The 19,078-nt window shown below is 29.5% G+C and overlaps 2 protein-coding genes across 2 annotated transcripts in view; one reads left to right on the forward strand and one right to left on the reverse strand.

Moving 5' to 3' along the window:
- LOC106459709 (putative E3 ubiquitin-protein ligase UNKL) overlaps positions 1 to 14,159 on the forward strand; it is a 51,068-nt gene extending 36,909 nt beyond the window's left edge. Inside the window, 4 exon segments of the mRNA XM_022386231.1 lie at positions 3,155 to 3,433; positions 5,238 to 5,333; positions 7,636 to 7,797; positions 9,582 to 14,159. Of these exon segments, the coding sequence (XP_022241939.1) occupies positions 3,155 to 3,433; positions 5,238 to 5,333; positions 7,636 to 7,797; positions 9,582 to 9,758 (714 nt within the window). The 3' untranslated portion in view covers positions 9,759 to 14,159.
- Positions 14,160 to 16,964: 2,805 nt separating this feature from the next.
- The window catches only part of LOC106459705 (rho GDP-dissociation inhibitor 2-like), a 17,927-nt gene continuing 15,813 nt past the window's right edge, over positions 16,965 to 19,078 (reverse strand). The window contains exon 4 of the mRNA XM_022386229.1: positions 16,965 to 18,564. Within this exon, the coding sequence (XP_022241937.1) occupies positions 18,246 to 18,564 (319 nt within the window). The 3' untranslated portion in view covers positions 16,965 to 18,245. The remainder of the gene's footprint in view (positions 18,565 to 19,078) is intronic.

Below are 19,078 nucleotides of genomic sequence, written 5' to 3' on the forward strand. Positions count from 1 at the left end.
ATAGTACAGACATTTTGTTCTTCAATTTCTAATTTGTCAAATCTTAGTTGTATGGTATTTAGTAAGTTTTTGTAAATTGTAAGAAGCTTCAGAAGAATACTTTAAAGTTGTTGTTGTTGTTGTTTTTTATTATATATATATATAGCAGTGGTTGAAACCGTAAATACTTACTAATATGGCTTTTAAAGTGGCTTTTCATTAAAATACTGTGCTTAGAGGCTTTTTTTTTATCAAAGTATAATTATTCAAACATAAGAAAACAATCCCTTTCTGTTCTAGGTATTTATTATCAACAGAATTATTAATTTGCATGAAAAAGAACGTAAGGTCAATTCTATTCTAGCATTTCACACAACTCCCTAAGATAAGGTCTGGAGGGGATATAATTAAAAAGTTCATGATTTTGGTTTTTCACTTATAATTTTTACTTAATAATCATTTAATTTTTGACTATAATTTATAAAAAATATATTTAGAAACTTTACATACCATTCAGCTTTACACCACCAAGCCAGTTTCAATTTGATCAGACAGTATCAGATAAATGTCTAACACGTTTTTTTTAACATATTACTTACTCTGAAAGTTTTCCTTTAAAAAAAGAAAACAATTAATAAGGTGAGGCAGATGAATATGAGAAATGAAAATATATGCTGTGCTTTTCTAATACAGTCTACAAAAACAAAGTTTTGTATACAGTAGGAAACATAAACAAAAACATTATAAATTTTACAGTTTTAACCCTCTTGCTATGGGCTTAGTGGACTATAGTGACCTTGTGACCATTAGTTTCCATACTATAACTTAATATGTTTTGTATATCTTCATGAAATTTGGCAAGATTTCACTGAACATTACAAGTCTTGTATTTAACCATCTTTCTACGGGCATCTTTTTCTGCGCATGTCAAGAGGTTTTAGTGAGTTACATTCAAAATTTAATTAAACTACTTTTTTTCATGATATACTGATACTTATAGCATAAAAACATAGCTAATAATCCATACTTTAGTAGTACATAAGTTTTAAGTTCTTACTTTTATAAGGCAATATTTAAAATACATCTAGAATTTCCTCTAGTGTGAGAATTGGGACATTTGTTCCCTAGGCATCCCCTCTTCTCTAATTTATTTGCAACCCCTCTAAGAAGTAAGAAATTTAACAAAAATTACTCGTTATAATATCGTCATCACTCAAGCAAAATACTTTTCATAGTCTTCAGTCTTATTTTGGATACACAGCCATGAAATAGACAATCAGACCCCTCTTGTCACATCCTCCCTTTCAGAAATTGCCAGTAGTTCTCTCTGATGTTCAATACTATATTATTTATAATGAATAGAAAGCCAAGGTTTTCATCTAACAAGTGACATATTATATTACATTGTTTTCTGTAAAGAGAATTGTCAGTTTCACTTTCAGTTCAAGCTTGATTCCCACGGGAAACACATCAGTGAGCTTAGATGAAGTTTTAATGGTGAGTGTTACATAGTTATAAAAGCAGAAAAATTGTGATAGTTATGGGACATTGTCTGCTTTTTGCATGTTATTATTCTGTATTCTTTGGTGCATTATTCAATTAAATAAAAAGGTTTTTAGTGCAGTACTCTTATTAGTATAAAAAAAGTAGGGTTAGTGTCACTAACAGTCGACAGCAAAAAAAGAAAGATCTAGGTAAGTACTTTTCTCTTGTTTTTCGTGTATATTCTTTATTTATTATTATAAAAATAACTAAAACTGTAAAGTTGGAAAGTTTTTATGTAGTTAAGGTTAGATTAGGTGAAATAAATAATATTATAATAAAATTATTTCATGAGGTTTGCTTGCGAACAGCTTGCAAGTAACTCGTGGGTAACGTAATTCAATAGCGTAACATGAGCTTCATGTTCGCTAAGTGATTTACAACTTGTAATGGTGCAAACAGTGGTTAGACACAGTTCAAAGGGTAATAAAACAATGAAATTTAAGTATGAATAAATGTATACTGTTATGAGTTTAAAGCTATTTAAGATAAACAAATGTAGTTTCATATTAACATTTGAAGTCATTCGAGAAGACAAATAAGTAATTTAGATTTATTTTGGTGGTTATGAGGTCAGTCAGATTGACCATCCTTGCATAAAGTTTGGGTAGAGAAAATAACAGATAAAATATAATTTTTTACTGTAAAAAACATTTGACATTTATTTAGGATGTTTTAGAGATTATGCAAATAAAATTTGAGATTTTTGAGACAAATAAAAGTATTTTTAATCTTAATGTGGAAATTACTTAGCACTAGGACTATTATATATAAATACTATATACATTCATGGACAAATCTTTCCTAAAAATACTTCATAAAAAAAATTGATTTTTTGCATATGAAAGACTTTTAATGCTTACTAAAAGTCTACCAAATTTTGTGAAGATATCCAAAGTGTATTAAAGAGTTATGGTATGGAAATTATAACGAGTTCAAAATAGTACCTTGTAGGGAGAGAATTGAGTATTTTTACTAAAACATTCTCAATGAATATATGAAGTCTGAATGTTAACTGCTCCAAGCACAAAATTGTTTTTATGTTAAGATTGAAAATACTATTCTTTATCTGAAAATTGTGAAATTTCATTTGTTTAATCTCTGCATATTGACCTGCCTCTAGTGAGAGGGTTAAGAGACAAAAATTAAATTTAAATTGTCATGTTTGACCTGTAAACCTGAAACAGAGAATTTGCATTAGCAAAACAACATCAAATACCATTTTGTTAAGACTTACTTAAGAAGCTTTAAGTAATTGTCCTAGCTTCTAAGTCGTGTTAAACTAACTGGGAAATGGAAACTAACTGGATAAGCTATTGCAACAATGTTCTAAAGTTTGAGCTATTAAGTCAATTCATTCATAAGGTGTTTATAGTCTACACATCAGCTTTTGTTTTACAAACTGCTTATAAATGATGTGTCATTTATGTTTCATATGACCAGTGAAGAAGAAAAAATGAGTTGGATTGTTTTTAATAGCGTTTTTTTTTCTTACATAAATTGAAACTTATGGTAGAATTTTCTGCTAAAAACAATAAGTACATTATTGAAAATGTTAAATATGGTACATCAGATTAATATGTTATGGATAGCATTTTTTCTTACATTTGTTGGTTATCTGTATCTCTTGTAGGCTGCTGCAGCATTCTATGGTCATCCAAGTTCTTTTGACAATACAAAGTATGGACATTTCCCTGGTTCTGGTGTTTATGAATACTCTGCGTCACAAAACATGTCTCCAAGTAGTCGGGTAGGAGGTGCTCCCAATTCTCCCCTTCTACCAAACATGTCTTCATTTAATTCAGTTAATTCTGGTGGTCCTAGTCTCAGTGAAGTTCATAGGTTACATGAAGAACAAGTTGTTAGAACTAAATTAGCCACAATGGAAGAAGGATATAATCAATTGAGAATGGTAAGTAGAGGTTGTCTTAAATATTACACACAGATTGTTTCAATATACCTTTTCTATGTTGCTGGATTGTTACAGATGTGTGTATTATTAATTACAGAAGGGTTTTTATACTTTCAATCAGCATTAAAAGAAAAGGAACTGTTTAAATTCAATAAACAATTATTAATCAAGATTCCAGTAGAAGACTTCTGATACTCACAAGAACATTAACAAAAAAAGCAAAAGAACAATAAGAGCACTAGGCTGCATTTTGCAAAATTAAAATGCATTCATATGCTTATATTAGATTAATTTATCTCTTTATAGTTTGATGTGAACCTTTTCTGGATTATATATTCATTTCACATATCACTTTATACTGTATTCGTTTTATTTTATGAACTAATATAGTAATTATTCACAGAAAACAAAAAATTCTTGATTCCATTCTACTTCTTTGGTTAGTGTTGAGGGAATCTGTTGTCTTTAGTTTAAATGTTACTTTTGCATTATTCGCACAGGAAACTCAGAATTCAATCTGCCTATATGGTGTTTAAAAGAATATGTGACATACTTTCATGTTTTTCAAAACTCTGCCATTGAGTCCATAATATTTTGTGCTGCTTATGATTTGTGGATTAGACCTTTTAAGTTGAATGTAGATTAGTTACGTTAATATATATACCATTCTAAGCTGTCAAACTTACTGCTGAGCCACTAGAAGCAAAGATTGTTCATCAAGGCTTGAAATATTAAACAAAGAAACAAATAACTGTTCCTAGCTATCAGAATATTTATTTTTTACCATTTATGTTTGATTTCTTACATATTTTAGGTGTATTTCTAAACTTTAAGAGTTTTTTTTTCATATAATATCAGATAGGAATCACAAGAAAAACTGATCTTCTAAATACAAAATAAAATTTCAAATGTATGAATGAATGCAAATTAAGATTTAAAGCAATAAAATAAAGTTTGTGGAGAAGGTAATTTTATCTACGTGCCAATATTCTGCTGTGTCAGCTTTATCAGTGACTATCTTTACAGTACAATAAAATCTTCAAAGGACTAATTTAGTCTGTTATTTTCAAATAATTGAGGGAAAACAAATAAAGATACTATAATGGCATTAATTGTTAGTGTTTGTTTTTGGTTGCCTTTCCATTATTCCAACATGGTACTTAAAATAAAAACATAAAACTCCATTAACTTCCATTTATTAACAACAATATATCAAAATATGGTGATTAAATTTTTAAAGCTCATAGCAGAATGTTAGTACCATATATAATCTTTGTGCCTGTATTTTTTTTTGTTTTTTTTCATACAGATGTGTAGTAAGTATTGGTTATTATGTAAATCTAATATATTTTAACATGTCAAAATAAATTGTTTCTAGTTTTACGCATAAGAACACCTCATGAACCAATAAGGAAAGTTTATTAAATGTAGCACTTAATTTCTGAAATTAAATAGTGATAATATTACTGCTGTGTTAGTAAAAGAGAAATACAGAAGTCTTTTTTATTATATTTTTATCCTGTTTAAAATTATTGATACAAATAATTTCAATGTTCAAATGTTGCAGATTATTGGTAGATACATGTTCAGAACTGTGGTAGTAATGGTGCACTTTAGTAAAGCTGTAAGATACTATTTTGTATAACTTTTAAGTAGTATAAAACTAACACACATAACCAAAAAAATTGTAGTACAAATGGGTTAGCTTGTAAAATGCTAATTTGCATAAGCTACATGAATTTTTTATGTCTTGGGTTATATATTTATTGTTTGTTAGTAATTTTGTATTAAAAAACTCACTCAGGAGTTCCTCGGAACTTTCCAGGCATGTGAAGCATGGAAGCGACATGCAGAAGATGCGAATAGAAGAGAAAAGGTTAAAGAACAACAGAGAGATGAGGTATGTGTAATACTGAGATTAAAGAAACACAAAGTTTATCGTAGGATCTTTGCCAGTACAAAAAATCTACTAGGTGTTGTGGTAGCTATTGTTTGCAGTACACGGGCATTAGATAATACATGGCAAACATGTAGTGACTACTTTATCAATGATTTCCTTTTTATACCCTTTAAAGAGGTAATTTACTTTTTGTGGTGTAACCAAAATCTGGGACTGAATTTTAACCTGTTTTTTACCAAATGGGGGTTGTCTTGCCTTCCTTCTAAAGGTAATTTTAAAGATGTATTAGGAGCAAATGCATATTATATGAAATATACAGATTTGATTATATTTTACTAATTTTATAGATCAGTTTTTAATAAAATAATCGGAGATTTTATGCTTTTAAAAAGAAGTGAAATTGCGTGTAGTAATAGCATTTTGTGCAATTCTTAAAACCTTACAGAAACCCTCAAAAAGTAAAGAATTATGTTCCTACAATTAACTTCAGCTACAAATATGACAATTGAAGAGCTGGAAGTAAGTAGAAAAACAACATAATCTCACAATGTTAGAGAAGAAAGAAACAGAAACATTGCAACTAATAACTATATGATTTTAACTGATATATTATAATTTTAGTCATGTCAATATTTCCTATATTTGAATTTTTGTTTTTTTTTCAGAACGTTGTATATTAAAATTCATTGGCTTTCATAGAAACTTAAACTTGTGTGAAAACATTACCTATATGTTTTGGTATACCCCCCCCCCCCCTTTTAACAGAGTTTGAAATTAGATACATTATTTTGGTTCTTTATTAATGTGCTGCTGTTTTTCAATTTATGCAGTGATATATAGTTAAAAAGGGTGCATTTTTAAATAAAATTGAATTTGTAGAAAATCCATTCACTTGTCCGATTCTAACTTTAGAACCAAATAAAGTATGTATTGCAATAACAATTAAAATCAATATACAGTAATAAAGTTTAAGTATTTTATTTATGTGCCGATATTATACTGTGTCAGCTTAATCAATGACTGTCTTTATAGCACAGTAAAATCGTTTCTTCACGAGATTAATTTAGTCTATTATGTTCACAAAAGTGAAAGGAAAACAGTAATTAAGCATACTAAAGTTAAAAAGTATTCAAATTAGGTGAATCTGCATTTTAATCAAACTTTAAGTACCCTCGGTGGCTCAGCGTTATTTTAAAATAACATTGCATTCAATAGATCTCCTTGAGTGCAAGCTTTGATGATTGAAATATGAAGTTTAGAAAATAAGTAACAGTGAACCAGTCTTATACATTAACTTGATAATTAGAAAATTTGCCATAATAAGATGACAACTGATGAGAAAGTTAATAATATTGTTTGTCTTTTCATTATTCCAGTATGGCATTAAAAAAAAGTAAAATAAAGATGCATTAGTTTCCATTTATGATCATTGTAAAAATGTGGTGTTTAATGGAGAAGTTTGAAAAAATTGACAATTATCAACAGATAGATTTGAAGTTTTTGCATTGCTAATTAAACTGTTTGGGATATAACATTATATTGGCATTGTGTGAATTGATAAATTTAAGATGTTTTTTTTTCTTTTTTGATTCTATTGTTAATTTTAGTAATCCATATTTTGTTTCTTAAGCATTAATGCTTGTTTATTTAATAGTTGTTCATTGTTTAACTCTGCCTTTTGTAGAGTTTACCTCAAATGTTGCCAAAGGTACTAATATTATAAATTAGTATTTCTTATATTCCAAACAATGTTTTTCGTTTTTTCTTATGATCATACCTGCTAATTGATTGATTGATTTTAAAGATAAAACTACTATGAAAAACATTAATTGTATTATGTTTCTTCTACTAGCAGCTTTTCCCTGGTTTTTTTATGAGTACAAGCACTTCAGTTGTAATAGCATATTTGTGTTCCATCAGTTATTAAAAAAATGTTTGGCCCTTTTTAGATGTATTTTGAACATGTTTAATTGTTTATTGGACAGTCTAACTGCATGTAATGAAAATAACATGTTGTTCATCTATGTTCCTTTGTAATTATAAAATAATAATAATTCATGTGTTTGCTACATTGTGTGTTTTAAGTTTTAAACTTGGAACCTGTAGCTTTTAAATACAAAAATGAAAGGGTTTTGATGAGAAAAAGTAATAACAACACCAAAGCAAAAAAACCAACTGCTGTGTTAAGGCCTTTACAAAATATTGCTATAAACTATTTGGGCTTGTTGTAATATATTTCTTCAGAATTTGAGGTTTGTTGTTTTAAATATACTTTCACCTTTTCTCTTTTTCTTTCATTTAGGCTTTAGCAAAATTAGACTTACTCCAAAAGGAAGTAGAAAATCTTTCTGGTGGCTCTTTATTACACACACTAACAGGAGTATCAGAATTAGAAACTATACCCTTGGGCGAACTCAAACAAATAAAAGACCAGCTTATAAATGAACTAGACAGGCTAGAAAAGGTAAATCCCTTGAAACTTGTACAATTAAACAAGGATTTAATGATGACAGTATTCTCCAGCTGTCATCAAGGAGGAAGTATTGTATTAAATGAAAATTTTAAAAAGCTTAAAATATATGTATTTATAACTTTTTTTGTACCAAATTAAATTTAAAAAGTTTTCAGATAGAAATTTTTAAAGACTGTTAATGCAGTGTTTTGATCTGTTTGGTGTTTTATGATTTTACATTTTTTTTCAACCATCATTTCTTAATAACAAAAATTAAATGAAAATAAAAGTTCAGGTAGCCTGTTATAATGTTTAAGATGTAAATATCAACTATGTGAAATGTTATTGTTGTATCTTCTAGATGAATTCTTATTAGATCTTCTGTATTAATTTTGGGCAAATTGTATTATCTTCTCTGCAGTATTTGCAGTAGAGTAATTAAATATATTACTTTGTTCTTAAATGATCTTAGATAGCTTTATTGTAAGATTTCAAAGCAGTTTTACTTTTTTTTTGTATAATAATAAATAAAAAAATACTGTTTCCAGTTAATTCCCTACAGGTACGTGGGATTTTTTAAAATATTTTTTGAGAGTTGAGTACGTTATAGTTGAATATGCAGATTTGCAAGTATTGTGACAATCATATCCAGTATAAAGTTATGTGGAACAGAATGTATCAGAACTACATTTTGACATTGATTGGTGTTTATCTCCTTCACAATAATTATTCCTAGGTCAAATACCCCACACCACCACACAAACACACACACACTAACTTGGTGCTTATGGTTCATAGAATAATAAATACTACAACAGGTTTTGACAGTATCTTGATCTGTCATCTTAAAAATCAGAAGATAGACAGTCACAGTTTAGATATAATTCCTTCATACGAATTGGACTTAAAGCAGCAAGACCCTTTGTCCAGGGATTGAGACAGAAGACACTTTCAACTTTGTATTAAATAATAACTAAAGATTAATTTTAATATCCTCATAGCAATCCTCATTCCAATAATTTACTCTGCAAATAAAGCATAATGTTACTATGATGAGTTGATAAACTAATAAATCCAGACTAGTTCAAACTTTGAGTTGTCTAAAGTTGTGGTACATAACTGAGAGTTGAAAATCCACCTCAAATGCTGTCTCTCAATAAATTTGACATAAAACACACATGATATCAGTATGTTCTCATTTGATATTTATAATGTAATGGAAATTTCTAACAACAACAAAAAAAACACTATTGCTTGCTTGTGTACCACATAGTCACTCTTGGCCATGACAGTTATGTTGACTATCAGAGTGTAGAATTTTTTTACTTGGCTTAAAATTGGAAGGACATAAATGAATTTCCCGTGTATATGGATTGTTGATGATTAATAAAAATCAAGTCACTGGACCAACTTCAACATAATTTTGTTGTATTCTAAGCACATTTTTTTGCTTGAAAACTTTGTATTTCATGAAATAAAGTTTCAGGTTGGGAGGTGCATTTCCAAGTAGGTCATGCTACCAGAAACGGGGTATTTTTTGCATTTGGCCTTAAAATAATGGCTTGGATTTCCAAATGTAATTTTACTGGTTGATGAAAAATGTTTTTGTTTTCTTATCCCCTAAATTTACACCAAAAACCTATACATGAATGGTCTTAAGTAGAACTGAATCTTTAATAGTAGCAAATAAGTGCACAATATCATGTATGAGGAAGTTTATTAATGATCGCAAGATAATGATTAATCACAACTTTGAATTTATTTTTGAAATATTTTTCCTATTTTCTTTTTTTTAGGTGATTTATCATAAAACAGCAACAAAGTGTATGGTATGTGAAAACCAGAATCGTAGTGTAGCCTTGTTACCATGTAATCATTATGTATTATGTAGCCAGTGTGCTCCACACCAGTCAAAATGTCCTTACTGCCAGGCTGATATTGCTCAGCGATCAAGTATGACCATACCATTGTAAAGTAACTGGTTCTGCATTTGTTGAGAGGGAAGCAAGCTAGAAGTGGTTTATTATAAACTGAATCTTTTCAATTGGACTTCTGTAGAAATATTTCCATTTTGTAGTTTTACTCTCTAGAGCAATCATCAAGTGGGATCATCTCGTCTTTGCCAAATTGAGTACAAAAGGAAGCAAGAAAAATTGTAAATTTAACTCCTACAGAATATGGATTCTAGGATTTTAATCTGTGAAATTATAACTATATCTTTGGCAAAAAAATAAGTATTGTAATCTGCATTATTCCCATCCCTTGATGATTTTTTTTTGTCTTATGAAAAAAATGTGATGTGTAGACATGAACAATAGCTGAAATATTTTTTGTTTCTATTGTAATCTTGGCATTGTTAATGTTATTCTGTGCAGATGCTAGAATGTACTTTGTGTTATATGCTGTTTTATTTACATAGGTTGATACTCAGAACTGTATGCTGTGTAAAATAGAATATTGTGAAGGTACAATAAGTGGTTGGTAGTAATTTTTAAGTAGTTTTGACTCAATTTTTGAATTCTTTATAACGTGCTTATATCTATCTTGGTGGATGGTTCCTTAGCCCTGTCTAGTTTATGAACTATAAGAAAAAAATTTTTATACTTATCAGAGTTGAATTTTGTTTTTGTTCACTTTCTTAATCAAAAATGTTTAAAGATTAGGTTTCTAACAATATAAAATAGGATGTTTAGAATAATAATAATTGGTTTCTCAGAGCTAGGTTTAACCTGTTTCATAAATTTGTATATATTATTGAATGTCTGATTTATACACAGCTTAAGCCTTCAAAAATGTTTAAAGCTCTGTGTTTAAGGGTAATGCTGACACTGTAGACCTGTGGGTTGGCCTTCACAATGTACCCTGTGCTTTAAGCTGTGGGTTCATTATAAGAGTGACAGTCAATCCCTTAGCATGGATGGTTGGGTGCTACTTCAGTCATTGTTTGGTGTCTGCTCTAAATTATTACACATGAATTATACCTTTATTTTTTAATGATGTTAGCTGAGTACAGCACAGTGAATAGTGTGGTGGACTGTGGGTCAGAGGTTCTGTGGTTTGTACTCAGTTACTACCAACAAAAAAATGGCACTCCATACTCTGGGGCTGTGGGTGCATTATAATGGTGGCAGTCAAATTCCACTGTTCGATTAGAGTAGCCCAAGAGCTGGTAATAGGTGGTATTGACTAGTGCTGCCTTTCCTCTAATCTATTACTTTGAAATAATAGGTGGCTAACATGGATAGCCCTTGAGTAGCTTTAAACAGAATTTAAAAGAATTTAAATTGTGAACTATGTAGAAAGCCATTAAAAGATACTTTAATCCTGCTTTTCTGGTAAAACAAACATCTGTAAGAAATGTGCTATAAGTGGTGAAAATCTGTTGTTAATGGTAATATTGTGTACCTAAGGAAAGAAAGCATTATAAATTATGTTTATTTGTGTATAAAACAGAAATTACAGTGGTATAGCTATGGTCTTCTGTGACTCTAGGCAAAATTTGTATGTGTGGATTACCCCTTACAGTGGGTTATAGTAAGTAAATAGTAATACTTTAGGTTATTATATATTATTATTGTGAATTACTAAGTACTTGTGTTCTTAAATATGTCATTGTGTGCTTTAGGATAACAAAAACATTCTTTAGATTCCATTTTCTTGCTCATTCATTTACAGTGGACATTATATCTAATCCCATTAGATTTTTCATCCTTTAACACAAAATATAAAGCTTTACTGTGATCTGAAAACTATTACCACAGCTTGGGAGTGTAACAGAATCACATTCTTGATATGGTTAGCCTTGTATATCTACAAAATACCTCCCATTGTGTTTTATTTCCCATGGCAAAATTCCAAAAGGTTTGTATGAACAATGTGATACAACAAGTCTTTTGATCTATGCATCAGTAATTTCAAGCAAAAACTCTGCCCTGTCTATAGGGTGTTGTTGCTCTTACATACTACTTTTCTGTGTCAATAACACAAAAACTAATTGACACACTGCTAAAAACTGGTAGGAGGAAACGTGTGGAGTTATCCACCTTTGTAGTTCATACAGAACTTACTCTTGGCATGGAATTGCTAAAATGCCATGCAGCTACAGTCAAACAATTACTGTACTAAAAAGTAGTTTTGTTCTAATAGTCCAAAATAGTCATGTCAGAGTGGCTAGTATAATGTGAGGAGACATTTTTATTTCAAATTAGATATTTTCTTTGCATAGTATAGTACTACAATTCCATTTACATTTTAAATTTAGTGATCTTGTGATTGGTATCTTTCTGATCTATCTAAACAGTTAAACTTCTGAGTAACTGTCCCTTCCCTGATATATTTCTATACCACTGAAGAGATTCTGTATAGATTGAATGTTAAAATCATCTGTATGTTGATAATTTTAATGCCCCGAGTTATGTCCTGTTTTTCTAAAATGAGAAGAGCTGTTTATATTGTAACTAGTGATAGGTCTTAAGGCCATTTAAAAGGAAAAAGGTTCTCAGATGCAACAATTCTAAAAACCTCTAGGTAACCTTTGTTTGTTTGTTTGTTTTATAGCCAGGTTACAAGGCAACTATTCACCAAGGTCACCCATAAAATAATACTGATTCAATGAACAGATGTTCGTTGTGTAGCTTATATCAAAAGTCAAGACTGATGAGTAATTTAAAACAACAATATTCTCTGCCTAGTTGAATAAAAACATTCCACCTGCAGGTTATGAAACCACCTGCATATGCCTGAAAATTGACTAATTAGCTTTATAGGGTATAATTAAAAACTAATAAAACTTGTTGAATTTAGCACACCAGTGTAAAATATATTTACTACTCCATAGCTTTACAACTCCAGTACATATTAATAAATGTGCATCTTACAAACTATTTCAGATGGAAAAAAACTAGTTTTCAATGTTTCATTGAAATGTCTTTGTAAATAGTGTGGTTTCCAACCATCATGTTGTATTTTGTCATTTACAAAGAAAATTTTATTGGTAAAGCTACGATGTTTATAAGATTTCAGATACATAAATAAAAAATGTTCAAGCAGTCGCAGGCTAAGAATATGTAATTACCACACACTTCTCTTTATGGTGTTAGCTGTTTAGTGTGTTTTCTAATTTCAAAAACCAAGACGTGTGTACATGAGAATACTTACAATGATCACAACTGAATATAATCAACTCAAATACTAAGTAAATGCAGTCTGTTTCAGTTTTTAATATGTACTGAGTAACAGAAATACACACAGTTCATATATTCAATCACAGTTCTTTTATCTGTTTACTTGTGAAAAAATGTTAAAATTGTCATATAAAATTAAATATTCAAATTTTCTATTACAAAAAATGTGTGAACATTTTTTATTGATTGATAAAGCTGCTGAAACTTGGTAAAGAAATAACATTGTTAAAATAATCAGAACTTTGTAAAATTTGATTTTAGTGGCAAGAAAAATTAATTTGTTTATTGTTTCACTCAAGTAAACACAAATTTTATTTTAGAAAATAAAACCTAATGTAAAGAGCAACTGTTAGCTGTTTAATTGTTTTTAATATAAATACACAGAATGTAATGCCATAGTTGGACTAGTGTAAAGAAAAAGATAACCTTTAGTTCGGACAAATATAGTTTTAGGATTCAGCAGGAAGAGTGTATTGGATATTAATGAAAATAGCAGTGGTATGCAAGAAGAGACATGAAAACCATTTTTATTGTGGTAGATTTATCTTTTTTTTTAATGTGATGTGTGCTGTGCCAGTTTTAGTTTCCTTAAACAGAGTTTGAAGGACAAGTCTTATTAGTTGAACATTAAAATTTGAAAACTGTAAATATGCTGATATCTGAAATGAAGGCTATTACAGAAAACTTAGCTTTTTTCTAACACATTTTAATACTATAAAATACTGAATTTTAATTTAGATGCTGTGTAAGCCACATTACACATTAGTGATATTTTTTAATTTTACAAGTATGTGAATAAAGAAAAATGTTAAGACACTTGTGATAACTTTTATACTTTAAACAATTAGACCAGGTGATTTTTTCCTCTTTTTCAATGTTATCTATTATTTTGTTCTGTTACTTCTCTGTTAACATTTGGAAGATATTCAGTTAAACTAGACAGGGCAATTTGAACAAATAAGATAAATTATACTGAGTGTAAATGATGGGAAACCCAAATTTATCCATCTTTATACTATACTTTGCTCGAAGGAAAGTTTTTTTTGTTTTGTTTTTTATCTTTACAGATTATTCAGAATTTTCTTTCTCTTGGTGTTCCTTTTTCCATAACTATTGCAAACTTAAATGGGTAAAATTGTTAATAAATTGATTTATTTGAAAAGCAGTAATAAAACTTGCTTGATAATAGAAGTTGTGTGATGCAATCTGTGATATATCAAAGAACTTTATTCAAAATGCGACATGTACATTTTTCTTTGATCTTTTAGAAAACAAGGACAAGTAAAATATTTTTTTCCTTTTAAATATAATAATATTTCACATAATCCTTTGTTACTTTACCTTGATTAAGTTTGGATCTCACTTCTATTCATTGTATTATAACACTGATAATAGTAAGATAATGGTTGACATTGGGGATTTTATTAAAATGGAATATTTTGGTTGATGAAATGTTTTTATGATCCATATATATATATATATTACATTTGTCTAATTTTTATGTAGAATCATTACATTAAGGGGTAATTACCATGCCCTCAAATTGCCATCAGTGATGAGTGGTAATTGAATCAGGGCATTGTGGGTTTAAGAACTCCAGCTCTTAATCTTATTAACTTTTGAGTTGATAACCTGCTAGTTTTCATTTCTGTACTTTGGGAAATGTGAAGAGAGGAAGTAATCTTGACACGTTTATGGAGCTACTTACACAGAAATATTCCTCCAAAGTTTGTGTGTTTATATATATGTAATTAATGATTACATTCTGCAAGTAATGCGGTCAGCAGACACAGTAAAATGGTGACACAATTACACACAGTTTTTTATAGCAAACAGAAACCTCAAAAATACTGGGCAATTGAATTGCATAGTATACTAACTAACTACATTTTTTGTAAGAACTCTGTAACTCCTACAAATTGCTAAGTTGAGTTACAGGTGTATAATGGGAAACATGATACAATTGTTTTTTTTGCTTGAATGCCCAATAAAACAAAAGTGGAAAAATTTGTATTGTTACGACAGCGGGGTCACGTGACGAGTATTCTAGAAGATTCGCGATAAACGCTAGTGTGTTACGACAGTGGAAGTCAAGTGACACTGGTAGCACATGTTGAGAGCCTAGAAAATTCTATAAGAGGCGGTATTATCGTATATAAGTGCGCTAGACAGAGAGAGGGCAGAGAAAGAGAGCAATTTTTGCTAATGTTTGTTAATTTTTCTATGATACAAGTCCTTTCTTAAATAAAACTTGTTTATTCTTCCTCAATACAACTTTGCAATACACTTAATTTTCACAGTTACACACACGATAGTTCACAACAATTCACTCACTTTCTACCGCGCTTGACTCAATTGTCTGTCTCTATCTCCACCTGTCAGCAACTATAGTTCTGATCTCTGTATCTGCTATCCTCGGTTCTCGCCGACCGTAACTGCTGTCCTACACATATTTTAGCAATTAATCTCTGCAATAAAGCAGAGGTTATTAGAATTAGTACTTTCTCATCTGGATAATAGTAAACTATTAAATACTAGTTTTTCCATTTTAAGGATGTAATGTTTAGTTGCAAATGATGGAAAATGTAAACAGAAGCTATATTTTATTATTCTGGCCTGCTCTTTAGTATTACCATATACTGGAATAAGCATCCTTGTGCTTCTTATCACTTTTGTTGGTTATTTGCTTAATAAGGCATATGATAATAATGGGATGGCCATGTTTAACTTTAGAAGTAATTGCATAAACTTGAATTTTTTAAACTGAGATTTAAAGTTTTTTGAGTTGAAAGTTGAGAACTTTTATTTCTGATTGTGAAGGAAAAATTGATTAAAAATTTGAGAAAAATATCTGTTTTCTGCGACTTAAAAACAAGTGATTAAAACATCATATGCAATAATATGAACATTTATAAAATATTGTATCCTAAATGGAAACAAAATTCACTGGGCTATCTGTGTGCTGTCCACCAAGGGGAATAGAACACTGAAATTTAGTATTGTAACTCCGTACATTTACCACTGATCCAATGTGCGACTCGTAAACTGCAGGTGATTACTAAAATAAAGTTCAGAAACTCTGTAGCCAAAGAAAGTAGTTCAGTACACATTGAACATTTTATAATGTTAATTTAGGGTTAATATCAGAATCATACATCATCATCATCTGAAAACAACATATGCCAGTGTATGAATAACATTTGAGAAAAAAAAATACCTAAAACTTTGAAAATTTCGTTTTTATGAATATATCAGTAAAAACAAAACGTGTGTATTATTTCACAATGATCCACGGACAGATCTTAATCAAAAGCATCTTGTGATTGTATCATTAAAGTGATCATTATGCATTTAAATAAAGAAAACCTTTTTCATGGTCACATGAAAGCATTCATTGGAGGAGTCATCACAGTGACTTTTTCACCCAGTAAAATGATTATAAACTGTTTAATGTAGGGCAATGTTTCCTCTACTTTTTTCAATCCATGTGTGAGAACTTTTTCATGTGCACCAGTATCAAAGCAATGTGTGCCAAGTTTTTTATTTAGAAATGGGTGTATTTTTAGACCATCGACCCTATTGGAGGCCACTTTGCAATGCTATCAACTAGTTATTTGGGCTTTAGGCCTATCAGCTACCAGGGTCACTAAGGCTGTCAAAATGTTGATACTCCTCACCATTACCGAGGATGTGCACAGCTGGAATAATGAAGTGTGTGGCACATGACTGGTTGTTGTGTGGCAGCACAGCTTAGATGGAACACTGATGTAGGCCTAGTTTTATATTAATGTTAAAATATTTAGTGTATAGCATTTTTAACAAAAAACGAAAACACTAACAAGACAGTTCCATAAATAATAATAATTATTCTTTGTTTATTCAATTAATTAACTTATTTCAGTTTCCTTTCATACTTTTAAAAGAAACTAACCTAAAGCATAAATGCAATTTATGTCAAAATGATGCGTGTACCGAACATAAATAATCCAAACACAGTTAACTTCAGTATATGTTTATTTCACTGGTTTGAAGAAATTTGTTTAACAAAAGTTTATGAATTTTCATTAATAACTACTTTCAAAATACGTTTTTACTTCTAAAAGGTTATAAAAATTTCAAAGCGTAGAAAATTGTTTTAATGACAAAACCCGAGCCATACACCTTAATTTTACTGCTACATTATTATTTGGAGGTTTTTTTTGAAAGTATATAAATATAAATATTGCAAGAATCTTCAATAAGAACATATTTTATGTTTACTTATGTTTTAAGTAAATGTGTGGAGTATCACTCCTATAATAGCTAACCTTTTTAACATAAAAAAACGAACTGAACAATAAAAGATTCACCCCAAATGCCATAAATTCCAATTAAATTAGATTGTCTTACAAAACCTGACAAAATGCATTTGAGCAAAAATATTAAATATTTTTTCATAAGCATACGAGTTTACTGACTAAGATTCTAAGCAGTCTGTTCTCTACTCCAAAATATTTTAGTGATCCTCCAGAAAACTCAATGTGTGTGCTTTTTCATAATTCTCTCTTACACTAATAAACAAATACAATGGAACAAAAATGAAATTCCTGTACATAAAAACATTGTTTCTTCCAAAGGTATTTTTTTCACTGAACCTGTATAAAAAATAACATGGTTAATAAAAAGTAAGTTTTCTAATTCTATGGAACTTGTTTTAGTTGAATGGAAGTGACAATTCATTTTTCTTAAACAATTTGGTTATAAAAAAATATTTTCAAAATCTAAAGTAAATACTCATTATTATATTAAAATGCACTGCTTTCCATAACACAAAAATAATTTCTGTTAGGCAAGATTTTAGAAGGAAAAAAAATAACAATCAATAGTGATTAAAAATAACCCAATCACAGATTTCTGCTCATGTTATTCTCCTAAATATTTCAAAGATGTTCCCAGTAAAATGTAATTATGGTAAGGCACTAAGTCTTAATTATTATTGAATCTAAATATCAAAATCACAGAATCATTTAACCCTATAGAATACACTGAAAATTAAAAGCTCCCTTTTGATAATTTACTACAATCAACCAGAATGTTACTTCTGTACCATCAAAAACTAGAAGGTTTTTAAATAACGTTCAGAAACTTTTTTTGTTTGCATTTGATGCAAACACATCTTATTCTGCAAAAGTTCAGCAATGGCAATCGAGTTAAATTTAAACTGTGTGTACATCACAAAACAAAACATGATTCAGTAACTACAGAAGTCTCGGGAAAAATGAATGGCCATTAATACTTTTAATCCCAGTCCTTCTTTAACTCAAAGGTCCATTCCCACTTAAGATGTTCATTCTTGTCATCATCTGTGAACAGTGATCTAACAGTGTATTTGCCACGTGCTAACATTCCTGATGGCATTTCTTCTTGCTGGGTCATGAATGACTGTATCTCTGGCTTTGGTGCATAACTGCCAACCATTTGAGCTATTTTCTCCACTGAAAAGGAAGGAATCTCCATTAATGTAGTATTTAATATACTAATTTCCACTTCAAACTTCTGTAACATATTTAATAAAGTATTCCAACCCATCAACTGAAAATGGTTTCCAACATACTGCCTTATAAAAGACTAAAGCAATTTGTACACAAAAGTAAATTTTGGAAAAGCCTCTTAGAAAAACCTCAAAGAGCAGTATGTTGTTTTAGATAATGGGTATGAAAAAAGTTTTAACTTGTATCAATGAAGCGGTATGGTGATACCTAGTGCCTTAGTTCAATATCATGTAAATGTAAATGTGATAGAAATAAAATGGTGCCGTTACTTTCTTAAACTTAATAATGTTACATTGAAAAAATTGATAAATACTAAAAGTTATAAAATAAATAAAGATAAAATTGTCTAAGATGCATTTATATAATCTTCACGAGTCTTCAGTGTAACTTTTAATGTTTTTATTCTCATATCAGTTTGAATAAAAACTGTCACTAAAATAAAACAAGCAAATACAAAATGATCTGTCCTTGTAAAATATTTTTTACAAACATATCAGCATTCTATATATCATGTCAAAATATTATAAATGCTAACTGAACATACTAAAAATATTGTATCTATCTTTATTAAGTTATTTG

This window comes from Limulus polyphemus, unplaced genomic scaffold (genome assembly GCF_000517525.1).
Source record: "Limulus polyphemus unplaced genomic scaffold, Limulus_polyphemus-2.1.2 Scaffold650, whole genome shotgun sequence".
Lineage (NCBI taxonomy): Eukaryota > Metazoa > Arthropoda > Merostomata > Xiphosura > Limulidae > Limulus > Limulus polyphemus.